At 38.5% G+C, this 15249-nt stretch overlaps 1 protein-coding gene across 1 annotated transcript in view; it reads right to left on the bottom strand.

Moving 5' to 3' along the window:
- The window catches only part of AHCTF1 (AT-hook containing transcription factor 1), a 60784-nt gene that overhangs the window by 6154 nt on the left and 39381 nt on the right, over positions 1-15249 (bottom strand). Inside the window, exons 27-32 of the mRNA XM_015558958.1 lie at positions 14623-14826; positions 13616-14009; positions 11761-11884; positions 8772-8851; positions 6270-6478; positions 2919-4796 (exon numbers count right to left, since the gene is read on the bottom strand). Of these exons, the coding sequence (XP_015414444.1) occupies positions 2919-4796; positions 6270-6478; positions 8772-8851; positions 11761-11884; positions 13616-14009; positions 14623-14826 (2889 nt within the window). The remainder of the gene's footprint in view (positions 1-2918; positions 4797-6269; positions 6479-8771; positions 8852-11760; positions 11885-13615; positions 14010-14622; positions 14827-15249) is intronic.

Here is a 15249-nt window from a genome sequence, read left to right as displayed (position 1 = left end):
TACCAAGAACTTTTATATTCAGGGGATCAACTAGGGACTTAGCAGGATGGATAACTTTAACTACCCTACGTGTTCAGGGAGATGCATAATTTATAGAACCCTTTCATTTTTCTTTCATTATGTTTTTATTGATTTCAGAGAGAGGAAGGTTAGAAAGAGAAATAAACATCAATGAAGAGACAGAATCATTGACCAGCTGCCTCCTACACACCCCACTACTGGGGGATGGACTCTGAAACCTAGGCATGTGCCCTGACTGGGAATCGAACCATGACCTCCTGATTCATAGGTCGATGTTCAACCACTGAGCCATGCTGGTCAGGCATAAAATATACTTTTACTGATTTCAGAAAAGAAGGGAGTGGGAGAGAGAGGTAGAAACATCAATGATGAGAGAGAATCACTGATGGACTGCCTCCTGCATGTCCCCCACTGGGGACAGAGCCCGAACCTGGGCATGTGCCCTGACCAGGAATTGAACCTCTTGGTTCATAGGTAGGATGCTCAACCACTAAGCTATGCAAGCCAGGCAATCCTGGACCATGAAAACAATTGGCTCTCACCAGCCAGGAGTCTGCCCCAAGACACCACTACTTATGACCTGGGTGATGGGGCGCTCAGTCTTACTGAACTTCAATTTCCTTAAATACTTAAGTGGGTTTTAGTGAGAATCAAATTGATAAAATGTATCCCCTACTACAGCCTCAGGCATATAAACAGATCCTTCTTAAATATCAGGTGAGTAATGAAAATTGGAGAAAATGTATTGAAATGTCAAGTTTCGCGTTGTTTTAGCTATACGACACATCTAAATAAAGTTCTGACAGGTTTCACTAGAGTACACCTCCAGCTTTCAACTGTAACCTAAATTAATTTCTAATCTAATATTTCTGTCTTCACTCTTCTCTGAACCTCCTATCCTTCCCTAAAGGAGCTTTAAAAATACAATTAAACAGGCACAGGGAAGAGAGATGTTCTTTTTTTTTTTTATTATTAGTTAAGGTATTACAAATGTGTCCTTATCCCCCACCCCCCCATTAACCCTCAACCTCCCCCCTCACACACACTCATGCTCCCATCCCCCTGTTGTCCATGTCCATTGGTTTGGCTTATATACATGTATACAAGTCCTTCGGTTGATGAAGAGAGATGTTCTTAAGAGTCTAGAAACTATCCTCTCAGGTCCATGCAGAGCGGAGACTACACCCAAGGGTGTAACTGCTAAGTCCTGAGTACTCACACCAGCCCTGTAGGGCAGCATTCCCACCTTCCCTGCAATGGCGAGGAAACAAGGTTCAGAAAGGCCCAATACCGTTCTGCCTCACTAGGATGTGGCAGAAACGAGACCCCAGCCCAGATTCTTCATCTGTCACTGAATCACCTCGTCCTAACGGCATCTGTTGATAATACTGGACTGACTACCAGGAGACCTGAAAACTCAAACACCTAATAGGAGATGGTTAAGCAGCCTGTGGCACATTAGGGAGAGGAAATGCCACACATGGACTCTATCACTGTGTATGAACCAAACCAAAAAAAATACAAAAACCATGTTCACTCAGGGTTTAGAGAAGAGTATCTGAAAAATGCTCATGAAATAAGTGGGAAAGGAAGCAAAACATACACATACGCCATAGTTCATTGGTTTTTTTAAAAAAAGAAAAAACACATATATATCTATCTACACACACAGCAGTGACTGAAAGGATATATAAGAAAATGTGAGCAGTGGGTAGTGGTACTCTAGGTGGCTAGAGTATCTACGTTTAAATTCTAATTTTCTATGGTAGGTATGTATTATTTTTATTACAGAATATGATAGAAGATGACTAAAGATAACAAAAGACCAGTTATTAATGTATTTGCCATACTATACCAAAATAACTTGCAATTTTTGTTTGTCACAAGGAAAGTATGAAAGAATTATGTTAATATTCTGCTGTCACGCCCACTGCTGTATTTTTTTCATTTTACCTTGAACATGACAGCCTTGATAAGTTAGCTAAATGCTCACATTTTGTCCTTTCATTCTCCTCCATGCAAAATATATGCATAACCACATTTTCATAATACCATGAAGAAATTGAATTATATATGGTACTACCAAAATTAAAAATTAAAATAATTTTGGGAGGAGGACCTGCTACAACTTCAAATCATTGTTAAAATAAGCAATTCTATGGCGAAGGGCCATTTCCTGGACTCAGGCTATAGAAATGTAACGAATGAGTGCATAAATACAATTTTTTAGAACAGTCTTGTTTCTCAAAAATTCAAATATTTAAAGCGGTTTTTGCATACTGAATGCTGAAGATATGAGTTTGCAGATTATCTTCCTCTTGGCCTTCCTCACGGCATCAGGAAACCATAACAGGGTGTTCACTGATGTTAAAAATACATGCAGCCGTTTAAAGAAGTTTAATAAAACAAGAAACTAAAATTAAGTTACTTAGCTTCTAAAAAATTAAACCCAAGTCAGGTGAAGTATAGGATTTAAAAGGTTATGATGAACCAGAAAATTCTTAAATCTGAAAATAAACTTTAAAATAGAAAATCTTTAAATTTTACTATTAAAAGATCAAAATTGTTGTTTTGGAAGGAGAGGGATTCCCTGTAACCACAAATCATCTTTAGAAGAAATAATCAGCCCTAGCTGGTTTGGCTCAGTGGATAGAGCCTGCGGACCAAAGGGGTCCCAGGTTCGATTCCAGTCAAGGGCATGTAGGCTCATCCCTGGCCTGGGCCAGAGGCAACCAATCGGTGTGTCTCTCTCATTGATGTTTCTCTGTCTTTCCCCCTCTCTTCCACTCTCCCTGAAAATCAATGGAAAAATATCTTCAGGTGAGATTAACAAAACAAAACAAAAACCAAAAAACAACAACCCCCCCCCCCAATCAATTACAGTCTATATCAACTCAAATCATGCTTAAAACAATTTGAAACTGAAGACTGCATAAAATGAAAATCATACTTGGAAGAGAAATAAACATACCTTTATCCTTCCTTGAAACCTTTGACACAGGAGAAAACACAGACGCATTTTCTGGCGCAGAAAGGTCAGGCAGTAAAATGGCCGTGCTGGACCGAGTCCTTGTGCTCCGGGAAAACTGAGTCACAGGGCTTTTGGCAGGTAATTTTTCTTCTCGGTCCTGGGGTTCCTTCTGCGCCATGTCTTCCTCTATGTATTTTTCAGGTATTGAGCGTAATGAACGTTTTTGGCTTTGATTTTCAATCCTTTTTGTAATCTTTTTCTTAGCACTCATCACTGTAACAAGTTCCTCATTTGGCACTAAAACGGATTTTTCTAAAGTTGGTTTTCCAAACTCAGTATTTTCACTTTTAGCTGGGGTGTTTCTCGCAGATCTCTTCTGAACTTTGCTCTTCTTAGGCGTGTCCTCTTCCTTAACAGCCTCGGAGCCTACATCTAGTGACGGGTTAATTTTCCTCGGTCTACCACGTTTCCTAGGTGTAGCAGGTATATCACCTTCTGCTTGAAGAGTCAAGGGAGATGAATCAAGTTTAGAGTCTTCTCTAACACCTGGTGCCTTAATGTCTCTCTTTGTGACCCTTTTACTCCCTTGGACAGGCCGCTGCTGTTCACTGAACTTCCCATCTTGCTCGTGTCCTGAATTTTCAGAAGTCTCTAAATTAGCAGGTCTCAATCTTTCGTTACTTATGCGAGGACTTGCCTCTTTACTGGTTTTTAGGTCACTTACAATTTCAACACTTTCCTGATTTTCTACAGATTTTTTCACTCTTTTAGGAGTCTTTTTTGTAACAGATGAAAGCTTAACTTCTTTTCTCAGAGAAGTGTCTGTGGTTGCTGGTTCCAACAGAGATCTTGAACTTCTTAATACCCGACCCGGAGTAACCTGTAATTCTTGTTCCACAGAGTTAAGACTCTCTGATGTGTCTTTCTTCCTCCTTCCTCTCTTAGGAGTGAGAGCATGTTGAGGTATGTGCTGGGTCTGAGATGGTGCTTGGACACTAGGACAGGCACTTTCCGAAGCCTCCGACGTTTCTTTTGTTTTCCTCGTTTTCTTTCTAACCGAGAGTCCTAGCACCTCAGGAGGAGCAGCAGCTGCTGGCTCTTCCTGTTGCACCGATTTCACATCCAGGCTTTGGGTCCGCTGTCGTCTGGTTCGAGGTCTGGATGGAGTCATGTCATTAACTTGGTTAACATTCACAGTCACTGTACTTGCTTCCTGAGCAGTCTTCAATGTAGATTTGACTGACCTGGTGGAACTCCTTACCTTTTGGCTTATTAAAGGTATGTTTTCATGGGTGGACTCTTCCATCGTATCTGAAGTAATGTCTTTACTTCTCGTGTCTTTAATTACATCTAGTACATTTCCTGCTACTGCTGCTTTAATTGGTTCAGGCACATTCGGTAAGGCCTCTGTCTTTTGGGACTCCTGTTCATTAGTTATGACAGATGGCAAGTTTGCAACATGTCCATGGTCATCGTTTTCCCCAGTGTATACATGTTTTGAATCAGTTACTGTGTTAGCTGCTTTAGCTAGCACATTAGATGCTGCAGAATCACCTGCCTCAACTTCTTCTTCACCTTCCAGTATCAAGGTGAAGTTGCTCTGAGCCACAAAAAGTTCCCCATCTACTTCAGCAATGTCACCACACTCAGCAGCGTCCTTATTCTCAGGCAAGTCACAGAACTGTTGCTCTATGGTCTCAAAATTATACTGAAGCTTAAGAGTTCCTGAGGGATACTCATTAAATGAAAGAGTCTTAGCCTCTTGTCCTGAGTCTTGAACTTCAAGCTTTTCATTTTCAATTACCTAAAATGAATTAAAAATAAGAGACTGGTTAAAGAATTTATATATACATATATTTATTTAAACTTAATACATGTTTTTAAATGACCATTTCACCCTTGATGTATGAATTTTAAATATAAACTACTTTTGACATGGCATCTACTTATGGGTTTACTTTATAAAATACCCACTTAAGCAATCAGACTTTCTTACTCAAAATAACTAGACAGTAAAAGATTTTGAGATTCTGATTGGAATTAAAGTAGACACCCACATTTCCCTGGCTAAAAAAGACAGTTTTAATTAACAAAACCTTGAAATTATTATGATGCTAATAATTGTGAAAAGAATTAAGGACTTACTCTGTTCTCACCCAAGAAAAAATTAATTGGAGAAAAAGAAATAACCCCCAAACTGTGTTTAATGATAACCCCCAATTACCTAGCTAGCCACACTTCTCAACAGCACGACCCCATAAGGTTGAAGAAGAGTTCACCTACATAAGCTCCCTTGGGCTAGACTCAATCCTCTTCCCTTTGCTGGGGCTGCATAAACCATGAAATTCCTAAGGCTTTCAAGTTCAGTCCCTCTCCTGCAAGGGTTTGGTGGAAGAAGGAATGGTCCTTGCATTTACCTTTTGGTAAGGGAAGGGGAGAAAAAGGAGGAGGTAGAAAGTAACAGAGAGATCTCCTGACCAAGAGGTAGAACATTACCACCCACCTAGACAATGACATTCCCCATTCCCCAAACATTCAATGAGATGACAGACTGGAAATACGCAGAAATGAGGATGCCCACTAACACCATGCCCACGAGTTTTTAGCCTCCCAGATAAAGGAACGGGGACTTTGTCCATCTATTTCACAGTGAATATGGACAACCATGACATTTTATGAGTTAAGAAACTTTCCAAATACTATACAACCAAATTTCTATAAATAATTAAAATAGTTGCTTTTCTCCCTTCTTAAATGCAATTATCATATAAAAGTTGCCTGTCAATAATAGGAGAGAATTGGAATTTTTAGAAACCAAAGGTCATATTAGGTACCAAGAAAAAAATAAATCCTTCCTGGAGTATATCTGTCAATTCTCCCATAAGTACGCAGGGGGAAAAAAATCTATTTAACCATATTCAATTATTTTCAAATATATGCTCTGAATAGTTTCAATGTCATACTTGTCTTTGGAGTAGCCAGGATGTGCTTTCTTATGGCTAAAAGGACTTCCATTTGAACCAGATACTATGCAAAAATTAAACTGTTAAAATTGTGACTTCTTTAACACAGCCTTTTGGCTTTGGTTCAGAAAAATAATTTCTTACTTAAAGGATGTATTCTTTTATAGGCCACAAAATATCTTGAAACACCTATCTTTATAAAGAGGTTTTTATATAACAATCAAATAAATGAATACATTAGGTTAGAACTATGGCTTAAAACCTAACTCAAAACAGAAAGACCGACAGAGAATTAAAAAATTAAAATTTTTTACATGAACTTTTTGAATATCAGGAGAATCGTCAGAAATTGGAGGCTTTTCTTCTGGTAACTCAACACTTCCTTTTAGTGCATCAACTTCTATTTCATGATCTTCTTCTAAATTCACTGCTATTTCCTGGTCAAGCCTATGTTCAGAGATAACAGGACTTTCAGAGGTAACGAGCCCAGAGCTTCCGCTATCACCAAGGACATCGGCCATAGCTGAAAGAAAAATGAGAGTTCATCTTTCATGTTTTAAACTGAAAAAATAATATATATACTATTTGGGAAGCAAACAGTGGAAAAAGGCTACCCTGCACTTCAGAATATTTCCTTGAAAAACTTTTATACTGCCAAAACTGATATACAAGGATTTACACGTTAATCCTGTTTCTTTAGTATCTAATTACTCAGTTTAAACAATATATGTCCTGCCTGACTGGTGTAGCTTGGTGGTTGAGTGTCGACCTATGAACCAGGAGGTCGCCATCATTAAATTCCTGGTCAGGGCCATATGCCCGTTTGTACGCTTGATCCCCAGTGTGGGGCGTGCAGTGTGTGATCAATGATTCTCTCTCCTCATTGATGTCTATCTCTCCCTCTCCCTTCCTCTCTGAAATCAATAAAAATATATATTAAAAAAATACATGTGGCCCTACCAGGTTCATTTCCAGTCAAGGGCATGTACGTTGGTTGCAGGCACATCCCCAGTAGGGAGTGTGCAGGAGGCAGCTGATCAATGTTTCTCTCTTATCGATGTTTCTAACTCTCCATCCCTCTCCCTTCCTCTCTGTAAAAAATCAATAAAGTATATTAAAAAAAAAAATCACTGTTTTTTCTCAACAGAATTTAATTTTTGTACTTACTGTAAAACATCAATATGATAAATGCTTTGAGGAGCTCAGATGTTTCTTATTAAATTAATCTGAAAATTATACTCACCAGTTTAGAAAACCAGCTATCCTTGTTGAGTAATTATAGAATTGAGGGATATGAAATCTGGGCTTTAACCAAGCTGTGAAAAGGACTACATAGATATCTTTCTTTTAGCAGAAAGCGCCCAAATGGTGACAAATATACTTCACCACTTAAAAAATAACTTGGGGGTGGGAAGCTCATTAAAAATAAATTCTTCCTTATTCTTTCACCTTCCTCTTTGCCAATATTTTGTCATTAGTGCATGCAAACCATATCTGGATTTAGTGTTTGTGAATGATACCAAATTCTAAATTAAAAAATCAGTTAGTGTAGCCCTGGCCAGTGTTCTCAGTGGTTAGAGTGGTGCCACATGCAATGAAGGGTCTCGGGTTCAATTCTCAGTCAAGGGCATGTACCTGGGTTGCAGGTTCATTCCCACCTTGGTCTGGTGTGGGAGGCAACCATTTGATGTGTCTCTCTCACATCGATTTTTCTCTCTCCCCCTTCCTCCCTCTCTCTGAAAAGCAATAGAAAAAATATCCTTGGGTGAGGACAAACAACAACAACAAAAACAACCAACCAGGAAAAAGCATTTTTACACATTTCACAGATAATGGGTTAATATACAAAGACTGCTTATAAAAAAGGAAAAAGTTTTTCACCAGTTTGGCAAAGAGGAATGGGAAAAAACATTGCATGCTTCTTTCCATGCACGCTACCTTCTAATCATCAGTGTCTGAAAGCATAAACAACCAAGTATTAAAAATCTGTGCCTACTCCTTGACTTGGCAAATCCATGTTTAGGAATCTACCCAACAGAAACAGTGATATATAATGTGCAAACATATACACACAAGGATATTCGTTGCAGAAATGAAACAGCAAAACAAAAATGTGATCAGCTCAAATGTTCAACAATAATTAGTTAAGCATACCAGAGAACATCCATATTACCACATATATTATAACCATTAAAAAAGACAAGATTAATCTAAACTAATGACAACAAAAATTGTCTTAAGCATATTAAGTGGAAAAAATTTGCTTTTAAAAAAGTGTTAATTATAACAGATACCATTTATTGAGCTTTTATTAATATTTAAAGCTATTAATATTTTACAGACAGACAATGGATAGCCCAGTCTTATACACTGTAAGTGCAGAACTGAGTTATGAACCCAAGCAATCTGGTTCAAGCCTCTGTACTCTTTAGCGATCATTTTTATCTCCCCTTCCTCTTTCAACATGTGGGGGGAAATATGCATATGGAAAAAAATTTCAGGAAAAAGGAAGCTGCCCTATGCAGACATGAGTCCCAGAAGATTAAGAAGCAGGCATGCAGTCTGGCTGGGTGTGGATTGGTAACTTAGATTGCTCTTCTTTGATGTTTTGAAGGAAAACAGTCCACAAAAAGCATTCTAAGATTTCCACTGTTAGAATCAGCTGATACACCTTCAGACACCATACACACCAGAGATTAAAAATTGAGATAAACAAATCTGGATAACAGATTCATTGGTTCTAAGAATAGATCCCTTTATCAAAACACCAAAATGAAATAATTCTAAGTCAAAATAATACAAACATTTATCCTTACCTGCTCTAATTGTAGAGGTGCAGGTTTCAAGTGATACTTCGTCTGAAATTGGTACCTTGGACTTCGGGGTGAGGGTTTTCCTTTAGAAAAAGAAATATATATTTGACTGTGAGAAGATCCCATTTTCTCTAATATGCTTTAAATCCTACTCCCTTTCCTATTTGTCATATTGCTGATAAAAACCAAGGTTCAGAGAAATTAGTAAGTTCACTCTGAACTTCTATAAAATTTATGTGATTTATGCTATTATTTGTTTCTCCCACTTTCCAATATTTCACTTTATTGGCAATAATGACATGGCCTTAAATTATAAGCAAAATGATTTTAAAATGTTGCTCGGAACAAATTGCACTTATACCAATTTTTAATTACTGGTGGCCATGTTTTCCAAATAAATCTGTCAAATATTATGGGACATTTCTTCTACACTCAGGAGGAGGAGGTTCAGTATTTTAATGCTAAGATTAAGGAATAACTCAGAATGGAAAACTAATGGGATCTGCATTATTTAATCCACTTCATAAAATTAAGTTTTGGAAATATGCTGACAGTGATCCTTCCTATTCCGAGCTGGCCTCCCCTGCCAAACCCAACTAAAGCATGCTGATTTTTAAAAACGGGAAAGTGCTGGGGTCCAACCCCAGCAGGTCCAGGGGTTCCCGAAGGTGTGGACGAGTCGGCGAAGAAGGAATGACACGGAGACAGCGTTCAGTTGATCAGCAGCCTACCCAGGATCTCTAACCAGGATCTCCAGCCAAGTTCTGTGTAGCCAGGTTGTTTTTTTATTGTCTTGTTACATCTGTATTTATACCAGTTGATTTTAATCCTATCAATTTCAATTCCAAAGGTTAGGGCGTTTCTTATCTCCATTCCAGGGAATAAAGATTATGTAGCTTAAACATGATTGTTCATAGTTAAAGTGATTAACTACCCGTGATTAACTACCAGCCTGGCACTTAGTTAAGGGGTTTTATTCCCTCCCTAAATTCAGGGAAAAATCCCTACCCGGAGAAACAACCTTTCTGGGAAGGTGACCTTGGTTAAAACAGCGCCAAGAAGGGGAGCAAACATATTAAGAACAGTAAGTATGTCATATACGCCAGGTCCCTTGAAACATATGCTGTGCAGATGTTTCTTCCCTGCAGCGACTGTGTCAAGCAGCAAGGATGGACCGGCTTCTGGCAGGAAAGACATAATTATTAAAATAAATTACGCATTTATTTATAGTTACATTTGTATACTTACCTCAATCACAATGTTTATAGTAAGAGTAAGAACCAACAACTAAATTTGTTTGTTTAAAAAGGAACTAGCTTGCCAAGAATGAGAATATTCACCTAGCTCACTCAAGACTAAAGTTTCTTTTTTTTAAACGTTTTTTTTCTTTATGAAGGTATTACATATGTGTCCTTCTCCCCCCAGTGCCCCTCCCCACCCCACCCACTCATGCCCTCACCCCCCTGGTAAGACTAAAGTTTTTTATCATGTGAATGCTCTTTGTTTTGTGATTGTTATCTATCAAACTCATTTGCAAGAAATATTAGTTTTCATTAAATTAAAAAAATATTTGAATTAATAAAACAATCTGGATAATCCTTTCATATGTTTTCTCCCACTTTTTGCCCGAATGCTTGGCAGAGATCCCAGCTGATGAGGGTTTCTTGTTTCAGAAAAGAAGCACATGACCGAGCTGAATGTGTGAGAGGCCACTGTTATGAGGCTGATCTCGGTGAGTGCTTTCTGAAGTCACTCTTAGGACTTACAAAGCCATTTATAATGTTGTAAGTTATGTTTTATGTGGTTAAGCTTAGTAAATGTTACTACCTTTTCCACCCCATTTTCTTAAAAAAATTGATTTTGAGAGAGAAAACATTTATTTGTTACTCTACTTATTTATGCACTCATTGGTTGATTCTTGTATATGCCCTGACCGGGCTCGAACCTGCAACTTTGCGTATCAGTATGAGGCTCTTACCAACTGAGCTATTAGACCAGAGCTTCATACTACTTCTTAGTAATTGAAACTGCAACGTTTTTGGAATCCTGTACAATGGTGTCACTGTTGTTATTAGTGCCGATGTGCAATGTGTCCAGGCTTGCAATGAAATAAGGAGCTGTGTCATAAGCTGAATCAATTCACTGATTAGTTTAGCTAACTTTCAACAAAGAAAGTGGTGTACACATGTATATATATGTATATATATGTGTGTGTGTGTGTGTGTGTGTATATATATACATATATACATATATATATATATTTATATATCTGTATATATTAATCCTCACCTAAATGGTATGTTTATTGATTTTAGAGAGAGAGAGAGAGAAACATATATCGGTTGCCTCCCATACATGCCCCAACGGGGTATCGAACCTGCAACCTTTGGTGCATGGGACGATGCTCCAACCAACTAACCTGCCTGGTGAAGGCTGTACTGATTGCTTATCTTGTTGTGGGCCATAAACTGTTTGGAAATTGGCATCAATCAGACCACACTTGAATAGCACTGCCCTACATCATCTAGCACATCTCCTGAATGTGCAAGTGCTAAACGAAACTAAGTGGGAGCATAACACTTCATGTCATTAAAAAACAAAACTTGGCTCGAGTTTTGTATCCATCCAATGGTAGGGAACAAAACTGTTTCTGCGCCATCTCCCGATGCTCACCTTGGTGCTATGGGAACCTCACCCCTGACCATCGGGAAACCACGGAAAACGGAAGGGACTGGGAATGAAACTTGGTCTTCCACAAAAATAGGACCACCAAAGACGATGAGTTCTACCTCAACCCATCAAGTATGTCTCTATATACTCAGGAAATGTTGAGTATTGTTCTCAGTTTTCATACAAATGAACTTCTTTCATAACAGAAAACATTACCAAGTAAAGAAATGTCAAAAATGTAAGAGTTGACCTATGCAGAGACTGTTTTACTGGTTCAGTTTCATTTAACATTAACATGTGAAATTTTCCCCTGCACACTTACCTTTCATGGGTTAATGGCACACAAAGAGAAGCGTCAACCCCTTGAATAGGGCTTGAGTGATTTAATACTGAAAGTGCTTCTTCTGCAACTAAGACAGCCTTTGTTTCTCCATCTTCTAAAGGGCCTGTAAACCACACAGTTAAGAATATTTACAATTATCCGTGTTGATGTTTTGCAATTACTCATGGTCTGGGACTCTACTTTTCCACAAGCTGTCAGGTCTGCTCTCTGTATGTGCAGCTCGCTCCTTTGACGTCAGGCTACCAACAACAGTTCCTTCTAATCCTGCGTCCAGCCCAAGAGCTTCCTCACCCCCTTTAATCTACCATTTCTCACTTTTGTCTTAACAGCTACTGCTACAAGTGTTTTAGATGCAATTCACTTAATCCTCAATATTTAAAGTGGCAGTACTATTATCCCCATTTTAAAGATGAAAAAACAAGCATATAGTTATACTGCTTATCCCAGATCACAAACCTAGTTAAGTAACTGAGCTAAGAGCCTAATACTTACCTTTCAAATTATTTTAGTGGAATACATTATATGAAAACAGTAATGTAAACTTCCAGACATATGCTGTTTATGAAAAAACAATACTAAATCCTGAGAGCAACTAATAAAGGCTTGTTTATTAAAGACATCACAGCCTGGCCAGTGTGGCTCAGTGGTTGAGCATCAACCCACGAACGGTTTAATTCCCAGTCAGGGCACATGCCAGGGTTGTGGGCTCAATCTTCAATAGGAGGCATGCAGGAGGCAGTCAATCGATGATTCCCTCTCATCACTGATGTTTCTATCTCTCTCTCCCTTCCTCTCTGAAATCAATAAACACATACTGGAAAAAAATGACATCATAGCCCAAACTTCACTGGACTCAGAAACCTTAGTTCAGCTTAGGCAGGAAATATTTCCCAAAAGAAATCACTATGACCCAGATTTTCATAAAAGTACCTGGTTTTACAGATTTAAAAGTAGGAGTTACCTTTATAGAAGCTTGATAAAACTGCAGGGTTCATAAATAAAAAGAAAACAAGTTTTCTGGTCCACCAAGTCTACCCTTCCCCTTGCTGGTGGTCCCCTAGCATATCACTATCAAACCACAAGTGCTTGTTTGTTTCCACAGCCCCCTAGGCTCTAAATGACATGGGAGCAGATGCCCATGTCCACTTTCCTCACCTCAACAACACCCAGCACACACACACTTGTTGCACTTACATTAGGGGCTTACAATTTTTTTGATAGATGACTATAATAATAAAAGCATAATATACTAATTAGACCGATGTCCTTCCAGACAACCTTCCGGACGAAGCCAGGGCTATGAGGGAAGCACGGTTCCGGGTGCCAGAGGGAAGCCGATGCTGGCAGCCGGCGGAAGAAAGGCCTACTCTTGCACGAATTTTGTGCATGGGGCTTCTAGTAAAGACAATAAACTCATGGGCCGCTGTACATTTATTTTGATCATCCAGTGATTATTTTGGAGGTAGGGATGGAGAAAGAGTAGAAAGAGCTTCCTGGTTCTAGAGCAGCTTTTCAGATTTGCTGGATAAGTTAAAAATTGTTAATAGCGATTTCATCTAAAGTTAGTGTTATTTCTCATAGCTATAAGGCCTTAAGTCAGACTGAGAGTTAACATTTCTTCCTTAAACATTACTGTTCTTCTCCCCTTCCCCCCAAAAAGGAACACAAGTACTTCTCCCCTCACATCTCATACCTATTGTAAGTGGAAAGAATACGATGTGTTTATTGTGTCATGTCATTACCTAACCCCGATGCTTTTTTTATTGTGAAGAAAATTCTATTACAAATGAGGGACATCAATAGCCATTTTGAATACTTGGAAATGAGTTCCTACCTGTTGGTTTCTCCAGGTCTAGAGGGATTACTGATTCACACACATCGTTATCATTGTCCTTCTCAGTCGTTTCAGCTGGATTAGTCATTAGTCCAGTGGAAGCACTGGCTGGCTTCGCAGCCATGACATGTTCAAACTCTCCTGGCGACGGGGCGTCTTGGTACTCCAGTGACTCGGTGGAAACATTGCTGTTTTCTTTGCTCACATCCAGTTTCTCCAAACTCTGTGAAGGTGTGTTTTCTGACCTCACGTCCATTTCTTGATGGCCCATTTCAGGGCCATTCAGGGAAAAAGAGGTCTTATTTTTGTTCGTCAGCCACTCCGTGTCTCCTGGAATTCCACATTTGTAGAAAGGTCTGGTCACAAATGCTTTTGTTTTGCTATCATCTGCAGCCTGTTAAGTAAAAGGTTTTGAAACATAATTTTACTAGTAAAAATCAGTCAATTCAAAGCTATTAATGCCAATCATTACCCACCCATTCCACCTTAATCAAAACTCATGTATTCTAAATCCATTCTCTTCAGATACATGATGGAAGTTTAATGACTGTTAATATTTCTCTAATTAAAAATCAGTATTTCCAAGACTTTAACAGGCAAGATGACAATAATCATCAATTGGGTTCCTATTAACAACCCACAGTGGAATTCTGAAGATATATCCTCCCAAATAGACAATCGATTAGGAACTTAATAAGAGAAGCAAAACAATACAGGTTAAAGAACAAACGAACATGGGCTAAAAATTAGGTCTTGGCTCTAGTCCCATTTCTGACACCAAATAGCTATTTGTCAACAATTTATTTGGTGCTTCGTAAGCCCTACATTTCCGCCTGTAAATGATGGGTTTGGCTTCGGCAATATCCTAGTTTCTTTCTGAACTAGTATTTTCTGATTTCATGACTATCTGCAAGATTGTACACAAAAATCTATAGTGGTATTATTAAAATGATATATCTAACTATTTACTTGTGGGAACTTTTTGTTTCAAATATTATCAAACTTACTCCAGAAGTCCATTTTGTGGTCATGCCATCTTCCATGAATGAAATTCTAGTTTCTTTAAGTCGTAATGGAGGAGTAAGAGATCTTCCAGGTGACTGAGAGGGAGACCCTAAAGGTGTTGATCGAAGACCAGACCTTAGGATGGATTGAGGAGTGAACTCGGCAAATCCAGAGGAAGTAATTGACATGGCCAAAGTTTTAGCTTTCTATGACAAAGAGTAAATGGAGATCCACCATTAGTGTCTATAACAGACAGACACATAAGGATAGGTAGGGTCAACTGAATCACAATGGTGTCCAAATTCTCATCTCAAATAAACACATAAGTTTTATTATAGATTACTGGAAAGAAAATGTAAAATTCTATTCAGAGCATTCTATATGTAAGACTACAAAACATAAAAGTGCATCCATAATCATTCTAAAGGCCTTGGTTGTTCCAAGTATAAAGTCACCTTAAAAATAAAGTGCATAGATACGAGAAATTATTTTACTATTGTTTAGAAAACTTTATACTTTAAAATATAGTTTTATTTCAGAAATGGAGAGGAAGAGAGAGATAGAAACATCAATGATGAGAGCTAATCATTGATTGGCTGCCTCCTGCACGCCCCCTACTCGGGCAGGTG

Source organism: Myotis davidii, unplaced genomic scaffold, assembly GCF_000327345.1.
Source record: "Myotis davidii unplaced genomic scaffold, ASM32734v1 scaffold333, whole genome shotgun sequence".
Classification (NCBI taxonomy): Eukaryota; Metazoa; Chordata; class Mammalia; order Chiroptera; family Vespertilionidae; genus Myotis; species Myotis davidii.
This window is presented reverse-complemented; position numbering and strand designations above follow the sequence as displayed.